Below are 20,051 nucleotides of genomic sequence, written 5' to 3' on the forward strand. Positions count from 1 at the left end.
ACTTATGCCATACACTTTTCTATCTTACATGTATATTTTTTGTTATTTAATTCGTCAATTAGTGCCTCTATTTTTTGTATTTACAATTGACTCTTGAAGAACACAGGTTGGAACTCTGTGGCTTCACTTATATGCAGATTTTTTTCAATAGTAAATACAGCAGTACTACAAGATCCACAGTTGGTGGAACTGCAGATACAACGGAACTTCATATATAAAAGAACGAGAGAGACAAGAATTCACTTTGTGTATTAAATAAATACACAATAACAAGTGGAAAACAGCAAAAATGGCTTGAGATATGACTGTTTAGCTGAATGATTGGTTACTATGCACACTAGCCTCAAAGGACATGAAATTCAGTTATGTCACAGTAGAATTACATACAAATCCTAGATCTTCTATATAGCTTGCAAATAATAAAAATCATAGGACTGTATGCTATATATGCTATATGTTGGTTTGCTCATCATTGCTGGGCATTAATACACATCATATCATCTGAATGTTTATTAAATACCTATAGAATGAATCTTTATGTGCTTCATGAAACCATCAGACTTTCTCATATTAAGCAATATTTTCACTTTCACTGTTTTACTTTGAGATGTAATATTCCATTTGAATTGAATATTATTAGCAAGTTATTTTTATTACTCTCATTAGAGTTTTCTCTATATTTTACTCTTGTTGTATTTGGACAACAGAGCTTCCAAGTAATATATTTAATCCATTAGCAAAAGCAACTACAGTTAGTCTCTTTACCAAGTGAATATGTTTACCATTTAGGTGCCTATGGTTCATGCTTGAAGTTTTAATGACAAAGAATGAAAATAATAGCCATGCCTTTATGAAGAAGATGGCAGAGAACATCAAACTAACAAAAGATGCCCAGTCTCCAGATGAATCCAAGACAAATGAAGTAAGATATGTATTAGACCAATGGGTATTAAGATGTTAGAGGAAAAAATATGACCCTTGTCCCAATTATTTTTCCTGTTACATAATAAAATAGGTTATAGCATATTTATTAAAAGTTATAGTCAGTTTTTCATTTCATTAAAATTGAATTCTATTAATTCAAGAATGTGTATTATTCTGGAAAAGATACTAAAACATCTATAGAGCATGGGGATAAGAACTTGTAAAATTTATAACCATGCTATCTTATGACCTTTTAGTAAGAGTCACAGACAAGTAGATACTCTGTTTGTATGTTTCATTTAGTTTGGTTTGGTATTTTTAATGTGTTCTTGATATTCATATTAGATTAAGATGAAGGGTTTTTGTTGTTGTTTACTAGGAGGAAATGCCAAACACAAATGCAGAATATTCATGGAATAAATAATAACCACATATTATTCTTTTGATTCCATTTTATACATTGGGTACTTGTGGCTGTTTTGCACTAATGAAACTTATGTATGATCTTTCTTTTTCCTCCCTAGAAACTTTATACAGTATGTGATGTGGCCCTGTGTGTTATAAATAGTAAAAGTGCTTTGTGCAATGCAGATTCACCAAAGGATCCAGTCCTTCCAATGAAATTTTTTACACAACCCGAAAAGGTAATTTTCATCCCCTCATTTTTTTACCTCACTAGACTGATTTAAATGTGTTACCATCAGCCCTAGTGGCACATATTGGACTGTCTTGACTACAGAGTTAAAAAAAAATACCTCTACGAGTTTATCAAGAAATGAGAGATTGTCTTCCAAAGCCTGAAAAATATCATTCTCACTTACAGAGTAGAGAATACAAATCGAGCTTGGTGGTGGTGTTCCTATGTGAGCTTTTCCTTCTGGATATTTCTAGTATGTAAGAGGAATTTTCAGATTTCTTTGTTTTCATCTCATTTTATTAAAACACTGTTAGTATTTTTTCAGACAAGAAGTAAACAAAATGTTTGATACGGTGTAAATATATATACATCTATGTATGAAGTAAAATTTAGAGTTAACCGAATTGGTCTTGGTCATTGATAGACCTGGATTCTGATCAACCACTTCCAACCTGAGGAACTTTACACAAGTTAACTCTCTCAACTCTCTAAGCTTCAATTTCTTCATCTCTAAACTGTAGGTGATGATAATAACTGAACAATTACTAATATATCTAGGTTTCTAAGACTTTGTCACATAGTACGCATTTATTAATAAATAGTATTATTAATAATTAATACATAGTACATTTATTCTGCTATCAACAAATGAAGTTTTCCATGTTATTAAATTTTCCAGCTCACTAAAGCTCTTTAAGGTTTCCCAACTAATTTGGATTTAAAAACTTTTTTTAAAAGAATGTCTTTTATTTGTCTTCTGCTTTAAGGTGGTATTTTAAAGTTTAACTTTCCTATGTTTTGTCTAAGAAACAAAATCCTAAATATTTTTAATTGGAAAAAATATGGCATTAAAAATTTTTTTCTACACATTATCAAACCTGAAGATATGTTTCAGAGTAATACTCCCCTTAGAGTATTTTACGGAGGAACACTGTGAGAAACGGAGCTTCCACTTGGGATGCCATACTTTGACAAAAATTTTAATCAGATTTTAGTTTTCAGAATTTACTGTGCCTGGTTTTTGATAGGAATTAAAGGATTACAAAGTTATTTGCCCTCTAATTGAATTTACTGGTCTTTATAAATATTCCTAAGTGAACCCCTGAGTTTAAATTTACTTTGTTGTTGACCTAGGGCTATTATTATTGGAATAGTACAAATAAATCTTTATACAACAGTAATCCCATTATCAAGAATTAAAATTGCTGTTTGTCACTGTACATAATTCTCATTGTTTTTGTTTTGATACGAAGTTTAGAGTGTTTTTAGCCTCTTAGTGTAATAACTTAGGTTTTCCCTATTTTCAGTAAGCAGATTTCCTCATTTCCTTTTCTAACGTGTTGCTTTTAATCTGGTGTAAATTAAAACAGTAGAAAACTAGGCATATTAAGATAATGAGCTAAGTGAGGCTATAGAGTATCTTCATGAGTAAAATGAATGAATTTTGGTGCCCAGGATTTGTAACGTTTATTTTAGATGCATAAATGTCTTTGTGGGGAAACATAAGAAAGGAAAAAAGATAGAGCTTTGCCCAGAAAACATTCCAAAAATGTGATTTCTTTTAGGCACATTTAAGCCCTTCGTTCTTTTCTGTGACACTACTGTGAAGGTAAACAGTAAAAGAAAAACTAATTTTTAAGTGAGATTACTTAAAAATTAATGAACTTCCTAATTGCAGTAAGTCATTTTGCTTTTGTGACACCACGAGGGTTTAGTTGTGTGCTATTCCCAGGGCATTTTTATAATAGAATAGAAGAGGAGATAGTTCACTGAATAAACTGTAGATTGTCTGTCCTGAACCATAGGAAAAAATAGAATTGTTTCATTTAAAATGTGGTTTAAGTAACTTATCTTTGACATCTGCCTAAGTCTTATGTGCTATTTTTTTTTAATTTTAAAACTAGACTCATTGTATGGTTCTTAATTGTGCTATGATTATTTGGTGATTTGATATGTTTTTCAGCACAAATGAAATTGTTATTGTAAGGCACAATGCCTGAAAAACTTAAATGGACAGTAAAAGTACGTGTATGCATGTTCACTTTTTTTTTTTTTTTTTTTTTGGGGGGACAGGACTTTTGTAATGACAAGAGTTACATTTCAGAAGAGACAAGAGTACTTCTGTTAACAGGAAAGGTATTATGTACTAAATAATTTGGGGGTCTTTATCTCATGTGCATATTACTTCTGCTAGTCTTAGAAATAACATTTAAATGTTCCCCACATTTTATAGTTCCTGATTTTCAGGGATCATGTTGTGGATTGTAGCATTTGTTCTCAGGCTTTTTTCTGCCATGAACCACTTTTGAATTATGAACATGTGTTCTCGCCAGTACTGACAGGCTTCAAGTTATTTAGAATCCACAAAACAGATTTCCCTGAAGAATGATACAATAAATTTAGATATGGAAGCTAAAGAAATCATTTTCAAGTATTAATGAATTAGATCATTTATATTCTGAAAGGTAATATGACACCTAAAAGAGCAAAAGTAAGTTTAATTTTTGATAAACAGTATCTAAACTATTACTGTATATATTCAGTAGTTTATCTCTAAGATATTATGTCTTATCTATTATATATTTCACTGTGTTTTAGGGGTGCTTTTATTTTGATTGAGCAATAAGGAATAATTAAATATTGCTTAATTATTATTAAATAGAGGTAATGCCTATACTTGTAATTATGTTCAGATGAACAGTTTTACAGAATTACCATTTCTAATAAATTTAGGGTTCAGTTTTCCAAATTAACAATTCCTGGGCTTAAGCAAAATAATATCTCACATGTGTCCAAATTTATATGTATTCCTTAGTAAAGTATAAAATAACATGCATATGTGTAATTTTTAGCCAAAACCTGCTGGAGTACTAGGTGCAGTGAACAAGCCTTTATCAGCAACGGGAAGGAAACCATATGTTAGAAGCACTGGAGCTGAGAGTGGAAGCAATATCAATGTAAATTCAGAGCTGAACCCTTCAACCGGAAATCGATCAAGGCAATTTTTTTCTCCAGTTGTTTTTATTAGTATCACTCACTACTTGGTTCATCTTTCAGCTTTTTTCCTTAAAGCACTATATCAGAAAAATACTTTTAGAAATGTCTTGGTACAAAATAATAGTGTGAATTTTAGTATAATAAATGATGGAAATTGATAGTGTAATATAGACATTGTGTAGCATTCTAAGTGCAGAAAAGTTAAATGGAAAAAATGGAAGAATTTGTAATACAACTATTTTGGAAATCTGGGCATGTGGAAATTTAGTATTTAGGAAAACTGAAATTGAATTTATGTTTTTTAATTTTTAATTTTTAACTCAAGAAAATTGGTATAGCATGAATTAAGATAACATTGTTAATAACATTTTCTTTTCCACTTAATAAAAAGATTCTGTCAAGTGTTTACTATCTTAGCTACTGCATAAGAATTTCCACATGACCCTACTCTTATCACCACTAAATATTGAGGCTTTTAAAGATTTTATTCTAACGCATGAAATTTTAAAACTATATTCAACTGGTGGTATTCTGAACACATTTTTATTCGTAGAATCCCCAATATGAAAAAAGTAACGGACTATCTGTGGTTTACAGAGATGGTAGGGCCTCTTCCTGCAGCCCCTCCTCTGTGGAGCACTAAGAACATAGACTGGAGACTACTGTCCTCTCATCTGTCATATTTTTGTTTTAGGGTTTCCTACCGTCAACAGAGAGAATAGTTGTGTTGTTTTCTTGACAACTAATCTTTCTCTCCAGGGGTTTTAGGCAGTCATTTCTGTCTGACATTAGTAAGGTTAAATGGAAATCCACAGCATGATACAAGAGAGCAACAGTCTGTAACCACAGAAGGTCTGAATCTTGCTGACGTTACCTCACTTGGTCAGGCTTCTAACGCAGCCTGAGCCTCTTGATTCTTTATTGGTTTAGCAAAAGAGTAAACTTCCTATTCGTGTGGTAAAATAAGGAAGCTTTGGTTTATTTCTCTTCAACAGGGAACAGAGTTCAGAGGCAGCAGAAACTGGAGTTAGTGAAAATGAAGAGAATCCTGTGAGAATTATTTCTGTCACACCTGTAAAGAATATTGACCCAGTAAAGACTAAGGTAAATTTTAAAATTTAACACGTGGCCTTCTTCCATGGAGATTCTTACTGCTGTTTTATGATAGGAGTGAGAAACCCACCATTGAAGGGTAATAATATATCCTGCATAATATACATGTGCATATACCACCCTCTGCTATACTTACTGGCTTCCACTCTCCAAAAAATGATTCTTTATCCACTGTCTTCATTTACCAGCATTTATGTGGTCACCTGTAATGGTATCCTTCTCCCACACTACTTCTCTCGGGTCTTTGAAAGAACAGGAACTGAAGGTTTTTGAGATCTTGTTTTCAAAACTTTATTGACTCCTGCCGGGGATCAATATTCTGTTTCTATTGTATTTTTTAAAGTTAAACTAATGAGTTAATTTTTTAAATACATTTAAGTTTTTATTTAACAGCTGCATTCTTTGATGTTGGACCTTTTAACTGCACCCAATATTCTTAACAATTTTGGGGCAGGAGAGAATGGAGTCTAACACTGATAGGAGGAATGGCATAAGATACTGTTAGTTGTTTTCCCACAGAATCATATTCTTGACAACATACTTAGCTTTTCATTATCCACCATATATCTATAGTATTTATCAGTGTTTTATTGAATTGCCCTCCAAAATCATAAAACATAGGACTATACAGTTATTCCACAGTAGCTGAACTTTTCCTATCCAAACTCATTATCTGAACTCAAATTGAATAGATATGGATACATTTTTAGGTCACTCTCTCACCATCCGAACTCTTGCTGCTTGCTATCTGGACATCAGTATGTTAGTAGATTCAGGTAACAGGGAACCTCTCACTGTCAAAACTCTTAGAATTCAGAAACCAATAGATTTGAATATTGTGGGGTTCTTATATAGAATTAAACATTCAGCCTAAACAAACTTACATGCAGAAATGCATATTGCCACAGTCATTTAGTTAAACATACTTAAAATATGTATTAAGAGGTGGTGCAAGGATGCAAATATTTATCTAGTAGAAACAGCTATCTATAGCCTTTCCAACCTTTGCTGTAAAATTCTATATACGATAAATTGGACATGTACGTTCTAATTTCTGAGCACTAAAATGTTACTTTGACTAATCTGTAATATTTTATTGTTCCAAACCTTTATTTTAACTTGATCATACCTGCAAAGAATCTTTTAAAGGGTCTGCTGTAGGCTGAAGAGACTGGGGTTGTGTTTTGGCAAAAGTCTGATAGTCTTCTCAGTCAGGTCTCCCATAACATGATATGGTCATTTCTTTCCAGGATCTCATCCTCAGTCTTGCAGGTTCAAAAAAACAATCTTACTAGTATACTAAAAGAAGATAAACATACAAGGGAGTGTTTCTTGCTAACTAATTTCTCAAAGAGATTGATACATAAACTTATACATAAATTCATTAGTTATGTATATAAATATTATCCAACAAACTGGATATGCATATTCATGAATTGGAACATTTTCTGTTATTTACTCTGTGAGGGAAATCAGACTGTAGTATGAAGGATGAATAAGGGAGGTGGTTAAAAGAAGAAACAAGACATGCACATTCCTTGAATGCGGGCAAGCACTACCACCAATGTTGTCCTTTAATAGTCTTTTTCTTCGCACATGTAGCTGGCAACCGATTTCCTCTTCGTTTGGCTTTTGCATCTTTATACATGAGCACACGTACATAATATTCATAAATGTTAAATATGCTCATGTGCATGACTTATTTTTTTATTGAAGTATAGTCAGTTTATAATGTGTCAGTTTCTGGTATACAGCATAATGTTTCAGTCATACATATACATACATATATTCGTTTTCATATTCTTTTTCATTATAGGTTACCACAAGATATTGAATATAGTTCCCTTTGCTATACAAAGGAAACCTGTTGTTTGCATGACTTTTAATAGTCTTCTTTTCCCCTTTAAAACAGCCTAATCTGTTCAGTTTTTTCTCTACAAATACATATAAGTGCTTCCTTTCCTTCTCTTTTTTTGCCACTACAAACAATGTTGCATTAAATATTCTTTATAAACACACATTTACTGGTGATTTTATTTCTAGGGGGTAGGTTCCCAGTAGTGGGATTGCTGGTCAATACATTACAGATTTTAGATATTTCCATATTGCTTTATTTTATTTTATTTTATTTTGAAAAAATCAGAACACTTGACTTTCCATCACCAGGGTAATTTTTTCTCTACATACCCACTAATAACAGGTTTTACAGTTCTTTCGATTTTTTTTCAGTTTTAACTGTCAAAACGAATGCCCTGTTGTTGTTCTAATTTGAATTTCTCTGACTATCAGTATTTTGCTTGATCATTTGGATGTGCTCTTCTCTGAATTGCCTGTTCATATTTGCTCAATTTTAAATTATCTTTTTCTTGTCTAATTCAACTTCTGATGCTGTGTAGAAGTTATACATGCTTGTTAACATTCTTGCTCCCTTCCAATCCAGTCACAATATACCAGCCAGATTGATCTTTTTAAAGTATAATTTGGATTATGTTTGTCTTCTCCTTAAAGTCCTGCAGTCACTTTTATTAGCACTTAGAATTAAATCAGATTTCTTAAATTTCCCATGAGGCACATCATCTGGCCCATGCTTGCATCTCCTACTTTATACCACTCTCCCATCACTCCTTATGATTCCAGTTCCTTAATCCTTCCAAGCTCTTTCCTTCTTCAGGTACTTTATGCTGCCTCTTGCCTCTGTCTAGAATACTTTACTTTTCATGTGATAAGTCCTGCTTTGATACTGTTTGAACTAATATTACCCAAAAGAACCAGTGAGAAATTGATGCTTCCTCTAATTTTTTTCTGAATGACCTTTTCCTTGATCTCTTAGCTCTTGGGATAATCTGTACTTAAATGTTTGTTTACTTTTTTAAAAATTAGTCATCTACCATACTAATCTACTTAAGGACAGAAACAGTATCAGTTTTGTTCCCCAATCTGTGCCCAGTAGCCACTGCACCTAATAGGCATTCAGCTGGATGAATGGTTACTGCTTCAGGTTTAACCACACTTGTTTTTATTGATCCATCTTATTTTGCCCAGGAATCACCATCTTTCTCCAGGCTGACTTTGCGTATCTCTTCTCTGTGTATTGTTTTACAGTTTAATTCTTGTGGACCACCTCACTCTTGTTCCTTCATGCTTTATTCATTCTCTTAAAATGAGGATTAACATTAAAGTAAACCCTAACATGAAACATTGATTTGTGGATTTTCTAACTTAAATTACTACTTTTATGAGTTTTCATTTAAGTAAATTTTCTTGAAACATAAAAGATGTGTTTCTCTGATTATTTTGAAAACATTTTTAGGGGGAAATGCAAATGGATTAATTAATTGAAAAGATATGGTTTGATTTTTTGGGTGATTGCTTTCCTTTGTTTCCCTTTAATCAATTAGCACTATAACTGATTCCTAAATATCATTCATGTAAAGGTCACTTTCATTCTGAAAACTATTCCTCTCCTAATGTCCATTATGTCTTATATGTTAAAATGGGATTTTATTACTTTAAACATTTTAGATGACTTAATATATAATACATATGCCAAACCAGAAGAGAAAAGAAGAGAATGTTCAGAAAAAAGTAGAAGGTTAATGATTGATGCAGTAAGAGACAAAAGTTAGAAGGAAGGAGTGGAGTGACATATTGAAGAACTTTATGTCACAGAATTAGAAAGACTATTATATTTAGATGCATCATAGTGAAAGAAAATAATACTGAATTATGAAAGCATGCTCCCTTCTTTTGAAAGTGATACATTTAGAGCATACCATCAATAAAAAGGACTTTTTCATTTAAAATCGGTGTGGTAGCAAAACCAAGTAGGTTTTCTCTTACAGATACTGCTTGTGCATTTTAATAAGCAAGTACTATGGTAGGTACCACGTTCAGTTCCTACACTAGAACATTCCTCGTGGGATGTAAGCAGTTAACTAGAAGCCCTGGAATTCCAACTCCTTTAAAATACTTCAGAATACTTCCTTCTAGTACACATCATTGATATTTAAGGAATTTATGTTCATAGAATTATTTTGTGCTCTTTTAGGAGATTAATTCTGATCAGGTTGCCCAGGGCAACATCAGCAGTGACCGAGGAAAGAAAAGAACAGTAACAGCAGCTGGTGCAGAGAATATCCAACAAAAACCAGATGAGAAAGTAGATGAATCAGGACCACCTGCCCCTTCAAAACCCAGGAGAGGACGTCGACCCAAGTCTGAATCTCAGGGCAATGCAACCAAAAATGATGATATAAATAAACCTCTTAGCAAGGGAAGAAAGAGAGCCGCAGTCAGTCAGGAAAGCCCTGGAGGTTTGGAAGCAGGTAATGCCAAAGCACCCAAACTGCAAGACATAGCCAAAAAGGCAGCACCAGCAGAGAGACAAATTGACTTACAAAGGTAATGTATGCCATTCTTTCTGAACTTTGAATTTAGACATTTTGTTTTATTCCTAGTATATGCCAGTCATCCCCAAACACCTAGGCATTTGGAAGTGAAAACTGCCCTAGGTTTTCCTGAGTGAGTTATGATGGCATTTGTTTTTATCTCATAACCTTCAGGACAACAATTTGAAGAGAGATCTTTTTTCCTTTGGTTAATTTTTAATTAAGATACAGTATCTTGATATTTCTGTTTCTAAGCATGGATAATACTATCTTTGCTTGGTGTCCTTCACATAGTTACATGGGATTTACTTAATATAAAGAAAGGGCTACCTTTTGGCTACAAAGGTCCTAGAATGGAAAAGATAGAAGTCATGACAAGTGAACAAGTATATCCTGTTCTTTAACTCTTCTTGTTACTGTTCATTTTAATATAAGTCTACAGCTTACCTCTCCCCCAGCCTCACCAGTGAAACGGCCTCGAGCTGCTCATCTTCATCGTGTTTGAGATGGGATTTCAGGCTTTCCATACTGTAACAGTGATGCTCCAATTGGAGGGCTAGAAATTGCCTCCTTTCATACTTGGCCTACAGTTAGAAGTTAGCCCTACCCTCCTTCTTTTTCCTTGTATACATATACCTAATTCGTCTTCCCCCAAATTAGATTGTAAGTATCTAAGTTCCTCCTAGGAAATAGCCAGCTCTGATCATGTTAGGATACCCCACCATCCTGCTTCAGTATTTTTATAAAATACAGTGTTGCTAAGGCATACATGTTTGCAACTACATTTTTAAAAATTACTATTTATGATCCTGAAGTTCGGGGCTATTAAATTTTCTTATATTTTAAGTGTCTCTGAGTACCTTATACAACATCTCATGGCAGCTGATCCAGGACCAAACCTGACTAAGTAATGGGTGTTTCTTCTACTTATTTATTTCTAGTTTTATGGACTAAAAGTGTAGTAAGAAAAGTCAGTATTGGGGACAAATTTACTATTTTTCTCCGCAAATCTGGACCTTTGAGCTGGAACAACATATTGAACCTTGGCCTCCTTTTCTTCATCAGTAAGACAGTATGGTAATACCTTTCTCAAAGGATTGTTCTAAAAGTTAAATGGATCATTAAAGATAAAGCACTTAACAAAGTGCCTTGCACAGAATAAATTCTCAGTAATTAGTTTAACTATTGTTTTGCATTTTAGTTGCTTTACCCCTTAAATATACTTTTAGTTATTCAGAAGCTGAACAGTTTCATGGGAGATTGCCAGAATTCCCTAAAAGGTTTCTAGAATTCTAGCCATTCCTCACCCACACAGAATAGATCATCACACCCAGGCCACCTGACCTTACTTCTCATGAACTGTCCTTTTGCCATCTAACCGAAATATCCAGGTACTTACTTGGATCCTGAAAAACATTTTCAGTGAGTAACCAGACCTTGTCTCTGAAATTGTGTGTTGTAACACTCACTGTTCTCCTTTTAGTTACACAATATGCCCCAACAGCATTAAACCAACTAGGAGAAATGGCTTACATGCCAGAGCCTGGTTTTGATTAAAAATGGCTTTGGGCCTTCTTAAAAGATACCTTATAAGTCTTAAGTATGCCAGTTAGTAGATAAGTAGGTAGTGTATTATCCAAAATACAGAATTCTGTGATGATTTTATATACTCAGTGAAGTTAGATTGTTAAATTAGGTGTTCATGACAACATTTTGCATACATACTTCAGAAACTTCTGATTAAATTATTGACTACTAATTAATGGCTAACAAAACATAGAAGTATAGTCTGAAATTTTCTCCCAAGTTTCCTTTTGTCTTTTCCATGTTTCCTTGGATCTAATATACAACTGCCTTTAAATTCTACCATTCTAACTTAGGCCTGAAATCCTGATGAACTTATTCAGCAAAACTTCATTTACCCCAGAAAGTCGGTATTGCTCATGATATCCTCTTTTTTGAATTGAATTTGAATTTTACAGGCACATCAGTATTGCTCTTTGTGATTCTCATTTGTTCTTCTAACAAATACCAGTTAGAGTGCCAGCACCGTGCTGGGTGTTAGCAGTACAAAAGTATCCAAAACAGACAGGTTCTTGCCCTCAAAGAGTACACTTCCCCAGCTTGTCAGTTCCAGAAGAAAGCAGAAAATGTTCACTTTAGGTCTGTTGATACAGTAAAAGTATACTTTTTTTTAAATTATAACATAAAACAATGAAATTCTGACACATGCTACAGTATAAGTGGACCTTAAGGACATTGTGCTAAGTGAAATAATCCAGACCCAAAGGACAAATACTGTATGATTCCTCTTATATGAGTTACCAGAGCAGTCAAATTAAATTCAAAGAGACAGAACAAGGTGGTTGCCAGGAACAGGAGGAAGAGGGAATAGGTGTTACTGTTTAATAGGTATAGAGTTTCAGTTTGGGAAGATGAAAATATTCTAAAGATGAGTGGCAGTGATTGTACAACAGTGCGAATGTAATTAATGCCACTGAACTGTGTACTTAAAAGTGATTAAAATGGTGGAGGAGGGTGTAGCTCAGGTGGTAGAGCGCATGCTTAGCATGCACAAAAGGTCCTGGGTTCAATCCCCAGTACCTCCTCTAAAAATAAGTAAATAATTAAACCTAATTACCTCCCCACCAAAAAAAAAAAAGATTTTTAAAAAGTGATTAAAATGGTAAACTGTATGTTACATAGACTTTATTTCCTTAAGAAATTGCTACATAAGAATAATAATAGCTAGCACTAATATAGTGCTTATTAGGAGCCAGAGCTATTTTAAGCTTTTTATTAACCTATTAAATGCTTAAAACATCTTTCCATGAGTAAGTACTATCATCATCCCTAGTTTATAAAGGAGGAATTACAGGAATAGAGGGTCCATGTAGCTTTTGGTTCTTTTGCTTATGTAAATAGTGGAGGCAGGATTAAAACCAGGCAACATCACTCTGGAGTCTGTAACCAAAATACTATATTGTACTTTTAAGGTGAAATTCAGCCTTAATTCTAAAGGTACTATATCTGTACTCAAAACTAGTTTAACAGGATACTTTGAAAATACTTACTTGCATGTTTTACATAGCTGGTGTAGTTTATATATGTGATAGTTTCCATAAAGTAGGACATATTTGCATAATTTTTATAATTATTACATAAGAAGCTAGTTTATTTTAAGTGATCATAGGTTGAACAAAACAGAACAACTGTAGTCATATTTTTAACCTATTTCAGAGTTCATGCAAACAGAAGCCCCTGCATTTTAGCTTCAGAGAGGGAAAAACAGTGAGATCAGATGTTCTTGAATGTGGCCAGCTTAAATGAAGCACCTAATGCTAAGAATACTGTCAGACTGGTGAAAATTAGGTAGAATAATACATGGGATATTTGGCATGGTGCTTAGCATATATGTTAGTAGAAATAATAATGATAATAGGGAAAGGTTGCTGAATGTCTGTTTGCGGTGCCAACAATCATTATGTAGCAAGTACAACCTATGTAAGCGATAAGGAGGTTAGACCTGAAAAGATTACTTTCTCAGGCCACCTGACTGGTGCCACACAGAGCAGGGCTTTGAATCCAGGCGAGTCCCTTATTAACTGCCTCACTGTACTGCTAACAGTGGCAGCTGCACTTACGTTTCTCCTCTACACTATGAACATTCAGAACATTATTACTTACTTGTTTTCCTCTTAATGTGTAAAAGGAGATCTTACCGTGTGTAGTAACCACCAAGCAATGAAATAGACACACTAATAGAAATTCCTCGTTTGTGACTCAGCCGTTTTAACTGTCCTTCAACTTGAGAAATGTTGAATGGTCAAAATCCTGAAGGTGCCAGCTTTATTATTATTTCATGAGAAACTTCTAGCTTTCACCTTCTTACAAGATTCTAAACATACTTCTCAGTGGGGAGAGCATGGCTCAAGTGGTAGAGCGCATGCTCAGCATGCATGAAGTCTGGGTTCAATCCCCAGCACCTCCATTGAAGAAAAAATAATCTAATTACCTTCCCACACACACAATAAATAAATAAATAAACATACTTCTCATTAACAGGTATTACCTGTGATTTGACATCTCGTGTGTATTTTCCTGAGACCTGGTGAGGATCAGATACAGGCTGAACAATTCTGAATATAGAGCTAATTTAACATCTTGAATCATCCTGTTAAGGTTATCATTACAGTTTCAACCATCTAATTAGTAAAAGAGGAGAGTTGCCAAAGCTGAGAGCCATCAAACACTGTATTTCTGAGCTAAGGATGAATCCAGAGTAATAGGCTTGGCTCACTTACTGCCCTGGCAACTTTTAGCATAGCCTGAGGTCCTTGCATTGTGGAACCACATCTGGATCTGGTTCACTGCGCTAAAGCAGTTTACCCCTAGTTTTAAGCTTGAATGCTAGCCTTTGAGAAACAAGGCCTAGCTCCCTTGTGCTTCTCTTTGGCCCTGCTTTCCAACTCCAGATGCTACTTCCTCAGTCTTTTCCTTTACCTTGCTACCTTACCTTTCCTTTACCTATTCTTCACACATTTTACTTGCTTAATTTCTCACTTCCCAGATGATCAATTCCTGCCCTGGTCACAACACTCCCCCCATTAACATCTGAAAAGAACCTGACCTCACCCTAACCTTCACTCTATGTGCAAGTTTCTCCTCCAGGCAGTTAGTCTACACTGTATGCTGGCACCACATGCAGAAAACTCACCCATTTCTATTACTTGGTATATATACTATTATCATACAGTATGATTATTTAAATTTTATTATTAAATTATTAATGAAAACCACTTTTGAGGCCCTAGTATATGCCAGTGCCGAGCCCTCTGGAATTTCTCTTACCAGGTCCTCTTACTGACAACATTAGGTAAATAGTAATTGTTTTTAGTAAGACTCCTACTTACATAATTTATTTACTAATTCAAGATATTTTATTCCACCAAAACAAGGATATTGTGCCCAGAAATTTACTGGAATAGATTTTATTTCTTAATCTGGAAGTTGATACATTTTAACTTGTAAATTTAACTGTAGAATTTTTAGATCCCTTTGGATTTTTGCAGTAAATGTACACTTGTTTTTCCTTTGTTTTTGAACTGTTCTTCAAATGGCAAACAATTCCAAACATTTTGCATTGAAAATGTGTTTTTGTAAGTCTGCTAATTTTTAAGTATGTGTTGCTTCCCCTTGAGGCCAAATTCTTCCCTGAAAAAGAAATTATCAATAAACATCAGTCCTTAAACTTGGGACTTATGGGCAACCTGTGGATTTAAGGAAATTGTAGAATAATATAGTTTTCCCATCTTTGGATTGATGTGTTTTGCTTAGCATACTTAGTATGGGAGTATTCAGAAATCTTGGAATTTATATTTTTCTTAAGCAAAGAATTTACTGTTTTCTATGCTCATTTGTATATTGAGAAAGTTTCCTCACATCACGTATAATTTTAAGGTTTTCATATCTTAAAATTAAAGTATCTCCTAAGTGTGTTTTCTCATGTATTAAACAACCATATATTAGTCTGATACTATTCAGTAACAAGTGAATTTTTATCAAAATAATATGAAATTTTTCAGAAGCCAAGTGCTCGGAAGTGATGGCGATTCACTTTGGGACATAGAATCAAGTCCAGAAAATTCTTCCAGTGATCTGGATCGTTTTAAAGTCTGTGAGAACAGCCAGGAAGATACTGAGGACTCAGAGCTAGTAAAGGGAAGCTTCCTGAAGGTGCAGCAGGCAGCTTATAGAGGATTCTTTGATACCGTATTATTAAACTTGTTCTGTATAACAAATTAATAGTCTCTGTAAGAATCTTAATCACTTAGCTTCTCTCTTACTTTCAGCATTGTTATCTTTATAAAAGGTATATGTAATGTTGGGGTTTGGGAATATAAGTAAACAACACCCTTACCTTTCTCTCCCAAGTTTGGAATTGTTGAAAAGGAGATGCAATCTTAATAGTGATATGGCTGATTAAAAATGTGAAATGACATAGGCCAGGTAACTACTGATGCCTTGCCCCTAAATCGAACAACCAGGCAGACCAGAACACACCTTTTGGGGGCAAAAGAGAACGAAAAAAAAAGAAAGAAACCAAAGCCCGACATGCTGTTTTTCCCTCCCCTACCGCTTCACCTATTAGATGGGTCTTCCTCCTCCCATAGAGCAGTAGGAGGTGGGGAGAAGAGGAAGAGACCATACCTCATGCCCTCATGCTTCCAGAGATGAGGATTTTCCCTCTCTACTAGAGAAATGGGACTAGTGGGGAATTCCTCTAACTGCTTAACAGAATTAAGCTAAATTTTCCTCCTTGTTTTTTCAGTATACTAAAGAACAGAACTTATTTTGCTTATAAATTCATTCTGCCATAATGTCTAGTAATTTTTCTACTATAATACCAGTTTGAATGTATTAATAAAAAATTATTTAAAATAAATAGCTTTTACTATTTTATTGTTGTAATAAGCAAATTGAGCATTGGGTAGCAACAGCATTTAATGGTGAAAATGATAACTTCGTCATTGGCATTTTGTTTTTATATAGTTTACAGAAAGATTCCTAAACCAAGTAGTCTCAGATGAAAAATTAAAAAAAATTTTTTTTTCAGATTTTTGTAACTATAGAAATAATTTGGGTTTTGTCTGTTTTCCTGTTTATATCTTTTGTAACATTGCTTTCTTCTACTCCTATCCTCAAGGTAAAAAGAAAATTCATGTGCAAAGGGAGAAAATGAAGGCCAAACAGAAGCAGGCTCTAGCTTCTGCAAAAACTTGGATTCAAAATGACCCGGGACAGAAAATGAAGTTAACTTCAGAACACACACTTTCTGCCTTGAAAACTGAAAAAAGCTATTACTTCCTTTTTTCACATGACCACAAGTCCTTTGATGGAAATGTACAGCAGAAACTCTTGAGAGAGGCTAAAAGCAACTCTATTGTACCCTCCCCCAGACTTTTCTTATGAAAAGTCAATAATTAAGCAAATTGCTTAACACTTGGTTCCAGTTCCTGCATATCTGGAGTTTAAAGGCATATTACACCATTAATTTCCATGCTGCAGTCTTTATTTTAAAGAAAATAACAGGATGTCCTTACACTGACAATGAAAATTCATCAGTTTTAGAGCCAGGAATTTCCCGTGTTACACAAGAAAAAAATTGAAGTCTACTGAATTAATTTTTTAGAAGAAAAGAGATCAGATTAAATATTTCTTTGTTTTCCTTTTGGAAACTTTTATGTATAATTCTTTCTGCCTGCCTACTTTTCTGCAAAAATGAGATGTACAGATTTCAGTTCCCTGCTATGAAAAGTGATGTGGTGGCAATTTTATAAATGTTGCTTTCTGATTTTTATCAGAGTGAGAAAATAATTAAAAATTATTATTGATTTCATATCACTTCATATTTTGATTTCCCCTCCATTTTAGTTTAATATAATTTGCAATAAATGTACATATTGTTTGTTTCATAAAGCATATCACTTTAAAATGGTTTTTACTCCTGTGATTATGTTGGAATGTTTGGAATTTTAAAGGAGTAAAGACTGTCCAGCATTTGGTTTTATAATGTTTGTCACCAGATTTTTATTGATGTAAAAAAAGTCAGTTTTTTAAAATAGTTGAACTTTGGCAGCTTTGTAAGGAAAGTTGGAGGTGTTTAGGATTGCTGTCAGTGAGCAGCATTGTGCTGTTGGGAAATAAGTGTTTTGCTTTTGTTTGCCAACCTGGGTTCTGTTTTTATGTTTATTTTAGAAGACAACTGTTGCATCAATAAATTGTTCCTTGGCATTGTTCAGCATAGGTAATGTGTGCACTTTTTGTGTACACATATTCATTCATATTTAAGTTTTTTGCATAAAATAAATGCTTCTAGATGTCATATGGTAGTCTTTTTTAATCTTTTTATCATATTATGTTCTCTTATGAAATTTTTTATGTGAAAGGGCTAGTCATAAACAAAGAATATGATTACAGTCAACTCTCCATTATCTATATAAAATAGTGACTATGCCTCTGGTTTTGGATTTTGCAGTAGTCATAAACTTAAAATAATGAAGGCATACCATAGAGCTAATTTAGGAGGAACTTGAGATTGGTCCTGTCTCACGCCCAGAGTCATCACCTGCCCCCATACTCCACTTAAAGCCCTGCCCCAAAGCCCTACCTGAATGTGCTCGGTGTCCTTGCTCACATCTAGCGTGGGTTCCAGGACAAAAATATTTGTGTTATAACTTGATCTTGACAAGCTGTAGTCTACCTGCGATGTAAAACAAACAGTGAACGTGAACTGTGTCAAAAAAGGGTTATGTTAAATGTCAAGTTGCTGGTAGTAAATGTCACTTATGTTCTCATAGATAATCAAGAGTTGGCTGTATATTGACTGAATGAAAGATGGGTAATTCTTTTAAATATGCATATACACACACTTAGTTATCAGATGAGGGTTAGGGAACAATGGATACCAGTGATAGAAAACAGTATCTTTTACAAGGGCAGAAAAAGCTCTACTCTTCCTTATTGCCTCTTCATAACCCTGTAGAAAGAAAGTATAAAATAATGCCTCCAACATGCTGAAAAAGAATATCTATGCATAAGCATCAGAGAAGTCCCTCAAGCAATCAGTGGGCATGTTCTAATCAGATTTTGAAGTTCTCTTAGCATCAGACAACTTGATTCTTAAGGCCATCAATCTGCCACCAATATAAAGCACACTGGTAAGGACCTTCCATCTCTCTTATCTCCTTGACTAATTACTCAGCATCGCAGCTGACTAGATTACCTAGTATGAAGTCATACGTAACATAACGTTAACAGACCATTTGCCTCAGTTATGGCTGATCAGATTTTTGCAGGAGAGGAGTTACCTAAAAGGTCTGGTCCACATACATATGGAAATGGCCCACCCCTAATTTTTTTTAATATGAAGCAAGTGTCTGACACTAAGGGAAGGGAGAGTAGGATGATGAAAGATTGAGCTGATGAAGGAGGGACTTGTTTTAAGGGAAATTTGTCATTTTTCCTTTGAAAAAGGAAAAAGTAAAGTCCCTTAGGAATTTGGTATTCACATCTCAGAGAAATACAACACAAAGTGCAGACTTATATTTGAGAATTAATGTTAACCCTTTGTGTCTAGTTTGAAGCTTCCTGTATTTGTCTAAAACTACAAGCCAGAATTTTGTATCTCCTTTGATAAAAAGTGTGTATAATGTAAAGTAGTTTTGCATATTCTTGTGCTGCACATGGGCTGAATTTTTAAAATTTTTTTAAAGACTTGAAGCAGAACCTTGTAATTTGTGTAAATGACAAGTGTAAAATCCTACCATAAAATGCTAAAAATATGCATTGTTTCAAATAAAACCAAGAATGCAGCATTATATAGTAGTGTGGAGCCCTGAATATTTATGTACCCCCGCACCCCGGTATGTCACAAGCTGATAAAACATCTTTGCATATTTTCTGTTTAGATTCTGGAGTCAGTCTGCATATCTTCATAAGGATTCAAATGCCACCTTCAAAATTCCTGACTGCTACTCTGATCTGACTTCTAGCAACTGAGGGAGAACATTAAATAGATAAACTCTGATGGACATTTGAGAAGCTTGAGAAGTTTTTTAATCTAAGAATTTAAAAATGGCCTTTCATTTATACTATCCATTGATACATCTATTTTTTGCAAATTCTGGACATGTACATTTAGGTCAAAAACTAGTTGATGGAGAGCAAGCAGATTACATAAATATACCTGGAATAAGAGGTGAACAGAATGAGAAGAGAAACTCATGCCTGGTTCTGTATTTTACCCTCAGTGGGATTATCACTCCACCCTTGGATCCTTGTCCAGACTTTGTCTTCAGTATTCACATGACTAACTCAGTAGAAACCACTGGTGACCAACAAGTCTAGCAGTCTGACGACATGATTTGCAGCCTGCCTAAATAATGATGGCTTTGTCTACAAGAAATTAAAAGTTTGCTACAAGTCAGCAA

General features: G+C 34.1%; 1 protein-coding gene across 4 annotated transcripts in view; it reads left to right on the forward strand.

The window, feature by feature from the left end:
- PDS5A (PDS5 cohesin associated factor A) overlaps nucleotides 1-19,439 on the forward strand; it is a 118,225-nt gene extending 98,786 nt beyond the window's left edge. For 2 of the 4 annotated variants that reach the window (XM_064487322.1, XM_064487324.1), the window contains exons 27-33: nucleotides 790-922; nucleotides 1,449-1,567; nucleotides 3,625-3,697; nucleotides 4,414-4,559; nucleotides 5,554-5,662; nucleotides 9,720-10,072; nucleotides 15,645-16,195. In XM_064487322.1, coding sequence (XP_064343392.1) covers nucleotides 790-922; nucleotides 1,449-1,567; nucleotides 3,625-3,697; nucleotides 4,414-4,559; nucleotides 5,554-5,662; nucleotides 9,720-10,072; nucleotides 15,645-15,864 — 1,153 coding nt within the window. In that variant the 3' untranslated portion in view covers nucleotides 15,865-16,195. Of the gene's footprint in view, nucleotides 1-789; nucleotides 923-1,448; nucleotides 1,569-3,624; nucleotides 3,698-4,413; nucleotides 4,560-5,553; nucleotides 5,663-9,719; nucleotides 10,073-15,644; nucleotides 16,196-16,765 lie in introns of those variants that run through there. The other 2 variants (XM_064487327.1, XM_064487330.1) reach the window with 2 other exon arrangements.
- The last annotated feature ends 612 nt before the right edge of the window (nucleotides 19,440-20,051 follow it).

Source organism: Camelus dromedarius, chromosome 1, assembly GCF_036321535.1.
Source record: "Camelus dromedarius isolate mCamDro1 chromosome 1, mCamDro1.pat, whole genome shotgun sequence".
Classification (NCBI taxonomy): Eukaryota; Metazoa; Chordata; class Mammalia; order Artiodactyla; family Camelidae; genus Camelus; species Camelus dromedarius.